The sequence below is a fragment of the Hesperophylax consimilis genome, chromosome 4, assembly GCF_061612785.1.
Source record: "Hesperophylax consimilis isolate HC1 chromosome 4, BYU_Hcon_1.0, whole genome shotgun sequence".
NCBI classification, from domain to species: Eukaryota; Metazoa; Arthropoda; class Insecta; order Trichoptera; family Limnephilidae; genus Hesperophylax; species Hesperophylax consimilis.
Window position 1 is genome coordinate 92,142 of NC_142839.1, and position 15,258 is coordinate 107,399.

General features: G+C 37.1%; 1 protein-coding gene across 1 annotated transcript in view; it reads right to left on the minus strand.

Annotated features, from left to right (window-relative positions):
- The window catches only part of LOC149423989 (uncharacterized), a 51,350-nt gene that overhangs the window by 17,552 nt on the left and 18,540 nt on the right, over positions 1 to 15,258 (minus strand). The window contains exons 11-15 of the mRNA XM_089651211.1: positions 14,448 to 14,603; positions 14,175 to 14,319; positions 13,897 to 14,101; positions 12,813 to 13,017; positions 2,262 to 2,432 (exon numbers count right to left, since the gene is read on the minus strand). Of these exons, the coding sequence (XP_089507337.1) occupies positions 2,262 to 2,432; positions 12,813 to 13,017; positions 13,897 to 14,101; positions 14,175 to 14,319; positions 14,448 to 14,603 (882 nt within the window). The remainder of the gene's footprint in view (positions 1 to 2,261; positions 2,433 to 12,812; positions 13,018 to 13,896; positions 14,102 to 14,174; positions 14,320 to 14,447; positions 14,604 to 15,258) is intronic.

The following is a 15,258-nucleotide window of genomic DNA, read 5'->3' on the forward strand; positions in this document are numbered from 1 at the left end:
TGCATATACATGTGGGGATCTCTACAGCATACTCACAGTATTATCATGTAATAATATTGTTTTTATACGGTTGCCTCCGTATCTTATGCATATACATGTGGGGATCTCTACAGCATACTCACAGTATTATCATGTAATAATATTGTTTTTATACGGTTGCCTCCGTATCTTATGCATATACATGTGGAAATCTCTACAGCATACTCACAGTATTATCATGTAATAATATTGTTTTTATACGGTTGCCTCCGTATCTTATGCATATACATGTGGGGATCTCTACAGCATACTCACAGTATTATCATGTAATAATATTGTTTTATACGGTTGCCTCCGTATCTTATGCATATACATGTGGGGATCTCTACAGCATACTCACAGTATTATCATGTAATAATATTTAACAGTGAATTTGCATATGTTTTCCGATACATAAGTGATTTCAGAGTTTGCTGCCGTCGACTATCTTGTGTTACATTGCTTTGTTGCAGATTATGTAGACAAACTAAACTTGGATGTAACAAGAGACATTAGAGATTTCTTTTCATTTATTAGTTGATAAGTTTTGTTGGGTTGTTATTTTTTGGTGAAACAATATACCTTGCTCCCACCATTATTTCTTGTGAAGTTATTTGGACTTAAAAGAAAAGTTATTCTTTGGAGGTTGTGGGATGTGCCAATTTTTTCACAGCCACACATGTTGAATTTTTAGCACTTGTGAGGTGATGCTGAATAATTTTTCGTTGATTTCCATTCCAAAAGAATTGATCTTGTCATTAAAATTTCCAATTTTCTTAAAGTCTGGATTATCTTGCAATCCATTCCCGAATCCATAAGTTACATACTAAAATTCAATAAACAAGTGGTTATTATTAACACACGTGTCGTAAAAACAGAAAAAGTTTGTCCATCATTAAGATAGTTGGCAACACTTTAAGGTTATTTTAAAAGGAGCTCCGAAAATTGAACCAATTTTTTTTTCATAAAATTTGAACTCAATACAATATGTGAATTTTAAAAATCTGTACAAAAAATTATTAAACGTTCACTTATAAAAATAAAAAATCACACAGGTTTGCTCTCGGTGGAAGCTTTGGCAAAAATAGTGATTGAAAAGCAACCCCACGATGTTAGCAGGTTTGCCTCCCCTGTGCTCAGAAATTCTCGTTTAATCCAATATTATGTAAGCAAATGTTAAAAAAAAAAGATTTTCATAAGATGTTCAAATGTTCAATAAAGGTATTCAAATTTTAAGAACATAAAATTTTCAGTAATTTTTGACATTTTGAAATATTTCGTGAAAAAATGACGAAATTTATAATTTTCGCATTCATAAATCGACAGGTTGCCGTATAAAGACATATGAATATAATTCTTGGAGTATTTTTACGAGAATATAGATGATATAAGGCGTCTTTTTGGCTATAACAATACTAACATTTGATTTTTGCAATGCCGCTCCAGCCTAATGCACATGTCTATCAATATAGATAAATTTTCCATGAGCCCAATGATTTTCAAAGAATATTAATTTCTCTGTACAGTTATGCACGATGTCCTTTGTCTGGTATTAGAAACGACTAGCAGAAAAGGAACAGTAAGTTTATACATTCACTGTGATAGAATATTCTAAGAGCGTATGCCTTGTCATTGTTTATTACTCGTTTGAATTCAGTCCTGAAGATTTTCACATTCATTTGAGTTTATCTAAACTGTATTTTAATAACAATGAAATAAAACAATATTCAGCATGCTAATATACATTTTATATAAAAAATACTTCAATATGTTTTGGCTTCGAACTTTGGAATTGTGAAATTTTTTTTTATTATTTTTGTTTTTATTAAAGTCTAAATAATGTAAGTTATGCATCTGTGTGAGTACTGTGATGAAGTTGACTAAGATGAATAGACCTAAACAAAGACAAGACAAGAACAATTTCTCTTTTTTAAATTTTTTTACATATTCAATAATATTACTATTTAATTTTAAAACATATGTATTATAGCATATTCAATAATATAAGTATTTAATTTATATAATAATTATAAAGTAAATAACAATATTATTGTACATAAAAGAAAAACTTAAAATAAAAGTGGAGTTCTACAAATTAAACTTGATAGCAATAAATAAGGTCAATCTCGACCAATGGAAATACATATTATATTATTGAGAACATCTCCCACTGGACATTAAACATACTTAAATTAAAGGGAAAAAAGAGCACACGAATAATAAAGCAGTTTAACAACACTTACTTGGTTGATGATATGGAAAGTTGAGGTGCCGTCGTTATCATCACTGTTGGCCTGGTATGTGACGTATACGACACGACCATCCGACTGATCGTTGACATCACCGAGGATAGTGACTGTGTTGTCGTCCACCGGGGTTTCTTGAATGGGGGGAAGCTCCTCAGTTCGGTGAATCTGCACAAATATTATAGCCAAACATTAGTGTACGCGAGTAAGTGATAAATAAATGAAAGGGAGAGTATATTTGCAGCAAAGAAACATGATGGCAAAAATTTACAGAAAAATGGTATTTGGGATGTGAAAATAATCAGCAGTAGAGAAAATAAAATAAAAATTGATTTATAAACTACAATATGCAGGTAGGTTACCTTTTAAACCCTTGAAACTTTAATATGAGGCCAGTCGGGGAAGTGCGTCAACGGAGTACTTGCGTCTGTGACATCTAGGAACTACATAGTTTACTAGTGCTAGATGGGTCTGTACGCACCCGAGGTTCTTAGAAAACATATACTTTACAGGGTTCGCTCATCGAGGGGGTAGAGTGGTGATTGGTTAGAAAGGCGTGACGTAGCTTGGAATCAATTTTTCACCGCGAGATATTAATTTACCACAAGCGACTCTGAGCAAAGTGGTGTCAAGCGACTGTGAATGCACTTACAAAACATTTATTTATAATACGTCGGTAATTATACAAATTATTATTTATTAAAATTAGTATTTGGAATGAAAGGAAAAAATCCCTGGAATACTTGCAGTGTTACTTCCACATTGACGATGTAGATTTGAGGTTATTAGCGCCTTATACATTGATGGCAGGGGTAGGCAGAGAGGACGGACCGCCAAACAACTCGGTCTTGCCTCATTCACATTCATACATCGCCTCATACATACTCTTCTATTGTTCTGACTCTTGACATGGCCCGACTCAAGTATCTGATTCACTTGGTCGTGCCATGTCTTCTGCTACCATTCACATTTGCATTGTATATTCTCCTTACACTCCTTTCTTCGCGCATTCACTCTACATGCCCAAACCATCTAAGCGTCCCTTTCTTAATCTTACTCATTACGCTTACATCAGCCTTGCACTCTTTGCGGATCTCCACATTTGTCACACAAATCTATTGGTGTAGTAAAAATGCCATAACAAGCGAGACACACGACAATCGAGTGTTTTATCCAGGGCCGGCGATGCCTGTGCAGGCGCCATTGGAGCAGTCCCCTCTGGGAGCCTGATAATACCTAACAGTCCTAACACATCACTCTTGAGATTATGTTTCATAATAACGGCGCAACACAAAATCACTCACTTATTATTATTAGTAACATTGTGGTTGGTATACGGTAGTGAATGGTGGAAGAAGCCGGAGAAGCCCGAGAAAGACATTAGCAATAGCGAAGCTGTTAGCGAAATGTTTACATTTTCAATATAAAGTAGAAAAGTATATGCAAAAGCAACAAAAATTCTATCTGTAATTTCTGGGTAAAAGCAACTAGTTTCAGCTCGCAATGTCATTTACAAAAAAAAACATCATGAGCAGTGGAAATTTGAAATATTCATTAACATTTTTTAAAATGGACATAATTTATTTTTTGTTTTATAATAATAAAAAATAAATTTATTGAACTCCGATGAAGCAGGAACCTGAAGCAGAATCAGCCAAGTAAAATAAACTTAAACGAAAATAAACAATCATAACCATATTCTAAATCACAACGTAAACACATTGCCGTCCTTTGTAGGTCACCAATGAACAACGGTAACGGTAGATAAGAACCGCTCAAGCTTACGGACGCCTACTAATGGATCACATTCAGACAATGCACACTGCAATAATATGATAACCCCGCTCGCGCCGCCCCTCGCATTATCCGCAACACCCATCATGCAAACCAGAGACAACTAATTTTAATACGGAAGGTTATAAAACCATTACAAGAAAACTACGGAGATGGAGAAATAATATTGCAACTGGAACAATGATTGAGAACTCCCTCTAAATTAAAAACAACGCTTTGTGTGTCGAGGTTCGACAATGGCATAACTGAGGACAGTTTTCGAAACTTTATCAATAGTAAAATAAACGAAAGTAACATTCAAGTAGAAAAATAATACAACGAAATCCCACGAAGTTTGGATCTTTCAAGTTAGTCAACTATAGTCATACTGAATAAGGATTTAAAAATCTACATGAACAAAAAATTTTGGCCACTGTTTTCCGTAAATTTATTGAAAAAAAATACAATGGAAAAGAACAAAATTAAGAGAATTTTGATAAACTGCAAAAGTTTTAAAAGAAACATCAACTTCATTATAGATATGGGCGATATCTATGATGTAACACTTTTGCAAGAAACGTGGTTATTACAATCGAATCTATCCAAAATTAAACCGAACTTCCAGGGATGGGGTACCTCTGCTGTAGATTAGCAAACGTACCGCTACGGGGCGGAACCTACGGAGGAGTCACAGTACTTTGGAGGAACGAGCTGCAGGCTTCAGTAATACCATGTGGAGATGACCGCATCGCTGGTATTCAGATAACCACGATAGGGACCCACGGAGGGACGATAAGCATACAGACTGTCTACATGCCGGTATGTAACGCGGACAACCTTACCAACTTCACCAACTACCTTCCAAAATACATACCATCATTAAAGATAACGAACACTCTGAAACCATTCTTATGGGAGATTTCAACGCTCACCCATCCTCTATATTCGGGAAAGAACTCTCTCATTTCTACACTGAAAATACAGTTGTATCAATATTGAAAGAATACCGAATGACGTATATACATATATTAGCGATGCACACAATAACACTTCCTGGCTCGATCACTCTATATACACTAATAATCTTAAGAACAAAATAGATAGTCTGAAAATCTACCTGCAACTATTTTTAATGCTCCGCAACAGCCTAATAACATATTATGGAGAAGGAATAACAACAAGAAAATCAATTAATATACGTCTGTGGCAGAAGCATTAGTTAGTAATTTTTTTTTTGAAGTGAAACTTCTTTACGTGCATCATGCAATTTCGAGGACCGGAGTAAAACCGACTCATGACCGTCACGAAAAACTGTGATCATTTCGCTATAGGAGCCTAGCTAATATTATATACCTAGTTTAGGTCACTCTCCAAACTCAGCTTCGCTGTCTAGAGGCAGAGCGCCCGACTCTCGTCGTGAAGAACCGAGATTCGATCCCCGCTTTAACTAATTTTTTTTTTCTTTTTGTGATTTTTTTAATACGAGGAAAAGTGATAAAATGCTCTCGTGCTGCGACTTTTAGATATTTTGACTATATGATATTTTGGTCGAAATATAACTTACAAATCGAGCCGGTAGAGTCGCTCGGTATTTGATTAATTATTTTTATTTTGAATCATTAAAATTACTAATTACTAATACTAAATTACCGATAACGCGACTAATTACCCTCGCAGACATGCGTGACAATTTTTTTTAGTAAAAAACACAGCCGGACAAGTCAATTGAGGAGTACACGTCGTATACGCAGTTCTCGTCGCGCGAAATACCTCTCCTCGCGGTCTAGAGGCAGAGCGTTCGACACTCGTTATGCAGGACCCGGGTTTGAATCCCATATTTTTATAACTTTTAATTTTTTTTATCACACGCTACTTATAAATATGTCAATAGACAGAAAAAAAGAGAGAATGAAATGAAAAGAGAGAGAGAAGAATACTAAAAGTTTCACTTCCGTCGTGCGTAGGCTTGCCACACACTGTATTTTTTTTTTTTAATTTAATTAAAATCAAATTTAATAATATAATTATTAAGTTCTGCAAGTATTTTTTGTTATTGTTACAGCTGTTTCGGCTTTCAAGGCCATTTTCAAACTGTGGTTTTTAGCCACGTTTAGACGACTTATTTATATGATTCTATTTTACCCCCTCCCAATTTAAAATGATTGATTACCGGTTAAACCGATTTATTGATAAAATAATTGGGGGTATTTTGAAGTCTGTTTTCCCCACATTAATGTTATCTTAATTGTTTAATAATGATGTAGCAGTTATTAATTTATATAAATGCGTTATATTGTTTAGGTTTTGTGAACATACTTAGAAGCGGGGAATAAATCATTTTCCTTACTTTATTAATTGATGTTATATTAGGGTCATTGGTTCTTTTATTGATTTCTAATTGTTCAAGTAAATTTAATCTATGGCCCTTTCTTTCTATATGTAAGGGTTTAAGTTCATTGTTGTCAAGCGGGACGTGATTATTTACTAAGAGATGTTCTGCGAATTTGGAAAAGGTGCTTTTATTATTATAACATCTTATATGTTATTTGAATCTAGTTGAGAAAGCCCTTCCCGTCTGTCCGATATAAGTAGCGTTGCAGTCGGCGTGGTCACATTTTAATTCATATATGCCACTATTATTAAGTTTAGGATTTCTACTTTTAGAGTTTTTAAGGTTTGTTCCTATGTTATTATTGGTTTTGAAAGCTATATTTAGACCACATTTTTTTATTTCTTTTTCTATTTTTATGGATATTGGACCGATGAATTCGAGACATGCAAATTTTTCTGTATTTTTATTATTTGCCGGATATATTAAATTAATTTTATTTTTATATTTCTTATTTATTATAATTTTTTCAATGTTATTTATGTCATAGCCATTATTAACCGTGATGGTTTGTATCGTTGCCTTTTCTTTCTCATACGCTTTATTGTCCAAGGGAATGTTAATGAGTCTATGTACCATTGAATGGTAAGCTGATAATGTATGAGACCAAGGAAGGATGAGTTGAATTTGCATTTATTTTAGTGTCTGTAAAAGTTGGTTTTCTAAATATTTCAAAAGTATGTCTATTATTACTCTTTCCAATTGTTAGATCTGAAAAATTATTTTACCTTCAATCTCATGTTCGACTGTGAAGCAGATTTTATTATTAACAGTGTTGGCCCAATTAATGAAGATATCTAACTGACGGTTGGTGCCTTTCCGACATATTAAGATTTGCGGATTGCGGATGAAAGAAAACGGAAAAGGAAGGACTTCAAAATAGCTCTTAAACACTGCTAAAGCTCTTCTGAACAAACAAAGATGGAAGAAATCGTAAAATCGCTTGACACAAAGCAGTTCGCCCAGTTCTGGAAGAAAAGCAATAACCTGATCAAACCAAAACCTCGAATCGCCAGTCAAATTGATGGGTCCACAAACACAGAGGAATGAAAAACACGATAAATTAATGTCTAAAGATAAACAGATGGGCTTTAAATATAGATTATCCACTAATATGGCAATATACACTGCAAAGCAAATAATATAATTCTACAAGAAACGAAAAACTACCATATACGGGTGTTTCTTAGACCTAAGTAAAGCCTTCGACAGGGTCTGTCATAAAAAATTATGGGAGAAATTGAAAGCTAGGAATATACCTGCCATATATTTAAATACACTATCCCGATGGCACTCCCAGCAGGAGAATGTTGTACGGTGGGATACTGACAATACAGATAATTAAAGGCCAATATCCAACCTACCATTTCTATCAAAACTGCTTGAGAAAATTGTTGCCAAACAATTGGTGGGGTACTTGAACTCCACTGGTCTGTTTACCAAAAATCAATCCGCTTATCGACGGTTTCATTCAACGGAAACTGTTCTTTTGCGGGTTGTTTCAGATTTATCATCGGGATGGAAGCAGGTAAGTTGGGTTTGGTATCTGTTTTTGACATGCATGCGGCATTTGACACAGTAGATCATAGTATTTTATTAAATGTGCTTGAAACCGAATTGGCGTTCGAGGTGGTGAACTCTAATGGATGACATCGTACCTGTCTGGACGAATCGCCTCAGGAAATTTCAATAAATGTACATCACCTGAAACTCCCATCGAATTTGGAGCTCCCCAGGGTTCTGTCCTAGGCCCTATTCTCTTCATTCTCTATACGAATCGTCTGGAACAACTCGTTAACTCAGCTGGCTTTGAATCACAAGGCTACGCAGATGATCGTTTGATTTTTAAGTTTTGTTCTCCGAACGAAAAAGACGTCCTTAAAAACGAGGCAGTTAGCCTCATTAACACAGTCTCAAGTTGGATATCTGTCAATAAACTTAAACTTAATCCGACAAAGACAGAATTTATTTGGATAGCTCCCCCTGGAAGGCAATCTCTCCTTGACGTCAGTCCTATCCGTATTCAAGATACAGATATAATCCCTTCTGCAGAAATAAGATTTTTGGGATTCACTATGGACAATAAGTCTTTATCTTAAATCGCAAATTTCAAAAGCTGTGAGTTCTGGCTTTTTCCATGTAAGGCAGATAAAATCAATCAGGAGATGCTTTTCCTCTGATGGAGCAAAGTCACTCATAAATTCGTTTGTCGTCTAACGTATGGACTATTGCAATAGTGCATATGCTGGCCTACCTCAGAAACAAATCAATAGAATCTAGTCAGTTTTTAATGCTGCGGCGAGAATGATTGTTGGTGAATCTAAGTATTGTCATATAACCCCACTTCTAAGAGATCGCCTTCACTGATTGTGATGCCCTGAAAGAATGGAGTTTAAGATCTGCTTAATGACCTTCAAAGCATTGCAAGGAATGGCGCCAGCCTATATATCGGAACTATGTGTCTGAAAAAACTTAAGCAACAGACAGCTTACTCTAAGGTTAGTTACTTAATCTAGATGTTAGTAATTGTCTAATCGAACTTTCTAGGTCAAATCGACCCGTTTACTATGATCGCTCTTTTCGTGTAACAGGCCCTCTCATCTGGAATAGACTTCCCTCAGCCTTACTAATCTCCAGAATTTGGCTGAATTTAAACAGGCTTTAAAAACAAATACATATGTATATTTAAAAAATCTTACCATTCATAAATCAAAACTTTTTTTCAATATTTTATAATAAACCATATTCTAAAACTTCCGGTAGTTGTTTGGTTTCGGTTGCCTCCTTATTGTACCTTTTTAAAATTCCTGCTCAGAAGATTCTCATTTCTGAGCACAAACTGCCTCCCGTTTTATATTTTGTTTTAGTTTTAATGTTCTAGTTTTGTCCTGTCCTGCTGTTATTGTTATTCTGAGTTTTGTCATTACTTTGTACAAACAGTATATTTAGTGTTATAATATTAGATTTGTATTGGGTTAGGGCCAACGCGCACTAGCGACCTGGCAGCGCGGCCACGACGCGCGGCCACGACGCGCGGCCTGGCCGCAGGGGTTGCGATTTGCAACGCGGCCAAAACCGCGGCTACGATCGTCAGTTGCACATACAGCGCGCTTCAAAATGGACGTTGAGGAAATAGCAGTGCTTTTGTATCTTATAAGTAAGAAGCGGAAAAAATATTGGGTTCATCCCTTGCTACGTGAAAGGCGAACAAAGGGATTATTTCATACCTTCTTATTTCACCGACCTTCAGCAATATGGTGAAAAGTTCTTTAATTATTTGCGGATGAGCAAGTCTTCGTTTGAAGAACTGTTAAGAAAATTAAGTCCATCAATCACCGGCACTGTAACTAAATTTCGCCCGTGCATTTCTGCCAAGGAAAAACTTGTTGTAACTAAGATAAGCCTATGCCTATCTACTTTTATTCAAATTATTTCTTTATCTTCCCACATCATCCTTTTTAAGTCTCGGTTGGCGTAGTCTTCACATGACATGACCCACAACGCCCTCCTTGTCTCAATCTCGGTTATAAATCTTTCCGTGTCGAAAGACATCGCGATGATCACAAATCACGCTGTAGTTCCACAATACGTGCAGCCGCCGCGGCTAGTGCGCGCACACTGGTGATTTGACTACAATGCAATAGATCTCAGTGGCCGCAGCGGCCAGCGACTGAACACGGGCTGCAAATGCGTCACTTCGATCTCGCTGGCCGCTGCGGCTTGGTGTGGCCGCTGGCCGCGTGCGGCCAGGTGCGCGTGCTCTATGGCGATTTCATATTAATGTATCTATCTCGATGGCCGCCGCGACCTGGCCGCTGCGGTCTAGCCGCTAGTGCGCTATGAGCCTAAGGTACACTGTTAGAATAATTTTAAGAACACGACCACTACATAATACTAATTACCATTTTTAAGTTTGTTATGGTAAAGCACACTTGAAGTGAAATGACACTAAACTGCACTTTATAGATGCCATGTTATTATTATTACATACAATAACTTCCGGTCAGGAGTAAGGCACGGAGGGTGTATGTTCCCCATGCTGGTTAATGTATACATGGACGAGTTGTCAAGTCGCCTGGACATCAGAGCGGACTGTCGTATTAACAATGTATGCATAAACCACATAAGCTACGCGGACGACATGATACTCCTAGCTCCGTCGATCAAGGGATTAAGAGTACTGCTAAATATTTATGAAGAATATGGAAATAGCACAACATGTACAACCCGAAGAAGACGAAATTGATTGAGTTCCACCATGGAAAAAAATCCAGATAAAAGTAAGATGCTCCACGTACACCTTAACGAGGCAAGAATAAATATATATTCGAACATAAAATACTTGGGGCACATTATTAATCAAGATCTATTGGACGATGGCGATATGGAACGACAAAGGAGAACCCTAAGCATAGTGTTTAATATGATTGCCCGCAGAATTTGCAAATGCAGTAATACTGTTAACAAAACAGGGGTTCAATGCATTCTGTACCGGCCTATATACGTGTGAGACATGGTGTCACTACCGAACTTGCTCAATAGAACGACTCCAAATCCAATATAATGACGCCTGTAGAATCATATTTGGATACAGAAGATACAGCAGGGCATCGACAATGTTCACGGAATTAGGACTAAATGGATCTGCCGGCCTAACGAAACACCGGGTCACTGGAGCCAGGATGCTGCTTATGGCCTCCACCAACATGGTGGTGACCGCAGCCTACCAGCACCAAGCGCCACTCCTGTGTGAGCTTTGGGCCCAAGCACATTCAGGACCACGTCCTACATAGTTGTCCTTAATTGCTAATTTATTTTTCTTTAGCTATTTTTGCATTTTCACATTCCTATTGTACAAAAATATACGTGTGGGATTGCACTAACCTCCCGGAATAAACAATAAAAAATATATATATATTATCTGATAGTATTATTATGCTATCGTCTGGACGTTTTCATCCCTCTGATTGGTCGAATTCAAATAGTATGTTTCGGGTAAATTCCGCATAGCCTTCGGAAAAAATATTAAATCGGGGGTCTGCAGGCAAAAAACGACCACTATGCCCCTCAATTTTATCCGAATATAAGGTTCATTTTGGTTTGCAGGCGACCGTACCTAAAAAATTAACACTTGAAAATTAAGACCCCATTTCATACTGAAATACCGATAAAAAATTTACCTGCGACACCACGGCGACCAAAACTGGAACCTCTCATAACTCACCGAAGAAATTCCGGTATAGTAATTGTTGGGAAGTAAGAGCTTTATAGATGCACGGACAGATGGTAGTACATAGAGCTTGCGTGGAAGTCCGCAAGATGGAGCCAGTGGCCAGTTGTCGCCAGGGCCAGTGCGAAGGCTCTCAGAGAAACTCACTGTTTCAGATTCCAATTAGCAAGCTTCTAGTTAGGTCGACTATCGAGTCACCATTATAATACGTGGAGTATTAATAAATCCCTGATTAATATAAAATAATCATTTTATTATTAAACTCCTTCCAAGACGAGTTGGAGATCTGTTTGTACGAACACAACAGTAATATTTCCAAGCGAATTTTTAATAATATCGTTCGTTATGCAAAATTACTTGACCATTAACAAGCGTAGTTGATTTATTGAAGCTCATAGAATTGAAAGAAAACAAATACGCGATTCATAGACTTAAATAATTCATCTAAGATGCGACCAATTTATTACGTGTTTCAAATATGACAAAAGTCCTCAAAAACAAATCAACTCCTGTTTAGTATCAAAAAGTACATGCGAAGTTCTAAAGTATAATATTAAAGATAGTATTTCCGTTGAAAATTAGGAATTTATTGGTTTTTTTCAATTTCTTAGGACTTATCCCAAATTTTTTTTTTTATAGTGAATACCTCACAAGAGTCCCAACTGCTCCCGTCTGGAGCCAGTGAGACTATGGCATCCCCAATTGGGGGATGTTGTGAGGCTGAAGGTAAGTGGGGAAGGGAAAGAGGAAGGTGAGGAAGTACCTGGCTATTCAGATCTAGTCACTAAACACGGCTAAAGCCATTTGGAGCAACGTTTCAATTCTGAATGGTGGTCTTACACCAGGGCGATACTGGTAGTATCTTCCACTCTGGAACGTGCCGCAAATATACTATATATTATTTTAATTAATTAATTGTGAAATAACACAAATCAATCAAATAAAATTTATTTGCGCACGCCGGGTTCGAACCCGCGACCTTCGGATTGGCAGTCCAATGCGTTACCACTGGACTATGCCGGCCGTCATAGTCGTGTTAGTATCAATTAAAATGGGCGAAGCCCAACTAAGTGCCGCCCACTGGGCCTGGCAGCAAAAAACCCGCAGAGAGCACTGTATTACCTATTAGCGCTATATTATGCTTATTAGATATTACCTTCATGTGCTTGGTGAGGTTGGAGCAGTCGGCAAAGGTTCTGGCGCACACGGTGCAGCAGTAGGGGCGCTCCCCGGAGTGGATGCGCTGGTGCTTGCGCAGCGCCCAGCTCTCTGTGAAGCTGCGGTCGCACTCGTTACACGAGAAGGGCCGCTCACCCCGGTGGCGGCGCACATGAACGCGCCACGTCTCTTTATTCAGGAATCTGATCAACAATAATAAATAACAATAAATACATAAATATTATTTCAATGAAAGGCAGAAGAATTTATTCGCGTAATTGTCACAGCGGTACGGTTTCTCACCCATGTGGATACAATGTGTTGGTTGGGTGGTTATCTATTTCCGCAGTCTATGCTCTGCCAGGGCTTCTCTCCGCTGTGATGCTGCAGATACAGGCCATGCTGAGTGAAGTTAGTGAAGGTGTACTGGCAGATTTTTTTTTTACATTAAATTACACAGGAGACCCTGAGGAAAATAATTTCCCTCGGGGTCTATGCAATCTTTAGGGATGCTGTGCGGGGGTTTTTTTAAAAGGAAGGAAGGAGAGGATGTTCTGGGAAGGCAAAAAGTATGAGGGCTGGATAGGAATCTGAGTCAGTTTATCCAGCAGTAGCGTATGATGTAAATGTGTGAAAAGAATAAAACATATACACGCAACACAAAAAAAATAAAATAAAACACGCAACACGCACAAACACATATATCATTATAAATGCCGATTTACATTCTCTTTTGATATTTTTATTTTAGTGTTATAATTATATTTTAATTTTTAATCTTTATTTTTTATTTTAAATTTATCTTTATTTTAATGTTGTTTTTCTTTTATTTTTTTTAAATGTATAAATTCTTAAATTATAAAATGGGGGCCTCAGCACGGGTAAACAACCCAGTGAGGCCAACATTACTAAATTGAAATATGAAATATTGTAAAAAAAAAAATGTATCAACAATAAAAAAAAAAAAAAATAAAAAAAAAAATGTATTTTTCCTCCCACTGCGATGCAAAGTGTTAAGAAATTGATGTCGCAGCGGAAAGGTTTCTCGTCCCGAGGATGCCATATGTTGGTTGGGTGGTTACCTCTTTCCGCAGTCCATGCACTGCCAGGGCTTCTCACCGCTGTGACGCTGCAGATGCAGGCGGTGCTGCGAGGAGGTGGTGAAGGCGCGCTGGCAAATGTCGCAGCGGTAAGGCTTCTCTCCTGTGTGAATGCGCATGTGCTCCGCCAGGTTGCCATTCTGGCTGAAGCTCTTGCCGCACACATTGCACGAGTATGGCTTCTCGCCTGCAATAATAAAAGTAAATTAATAATAAATTACTTTAAAAGAGTTGTGCATTTTTGTATTTAAATAATTTACCTGCATGCCATCGAAGATGTAGAGTGAGACTGGCTTTGTGTGCAAATGGCTGATTGCAAACACCGCAGGTAAACTTCTTGACACCTGTGTGAGTTGGCTGATGATTTATTAGATTGGCTTTGGTTTTAAAGCTCGCACTGCATATCTGGAAAATAATAACATTGTATTGAGCACGCAATAGTCACCTTATAAATGTGAAAGTTTTAAAGAACATTGCTGCATACATATGAAGGGGAATCAACCAAAATAAAATACTTTATACCATAATATTACCTTGCAGACAAATGGTCTATTTTCTGAATGCACAAGTTGATGTCTCTGCAAAAGCTGCCTATGTTTAAATGCTCTTCCGCATTTACTGCAGACGAATCGACGGCCATTGTGCTCAGCTTCTTTGTGATAAATAACTGAAGACGGATGACTTAAAACCTTCAAAAGTACAAATTAAACCAGATGAATGAAAGAACCCTATAAAAAAGACAGGTTTTTTTTCTGAAAAATTAACAATTTCTAATAGTTGTTCATTTAAACAGTTGAATGATTTAGGGGACTTAGACGAAGATTGGAATAATATTTTCAGGGTGAGAGGAATGATAGTTGCTCACTAGTTAGCCACGGGGAAGCCAAAAGCATTACTGCCGAATATACCCTCTAGTAATGGAAAAGACCAAAATAATTATGTTTTCTTTTTGCACGGTATTTTTTGCCCAATACAATTGGTGTGTCGTCACAAAAACAAATTGAATAATTCCCCTTTCCTCCTTTCGATTTCCGGTCGACAGCTCTGACCACTGAGCTATGGCGGCTTATCTCTTATCCGCGAAATATATTGAATTATTTCGCGGATAAGAGATAAGCCGCCATAGCTCAGTGGTCAGAGCTGTCGACCGGAAATCGAAAGGACACGGGTTCAAGTCCAGTTGGCGTCATGTATCTTTTATCAGGAGATTTTTCAATGTGGATGAGTGTTTCAGGCTAATGATTATTGCTTATAAAAATAATTTTGTATAGTATGATTAAATTATTCATTCGTATAATTAATAAATAAGAAATCATTTTAAAGTTAAACCGATTATTACGATAG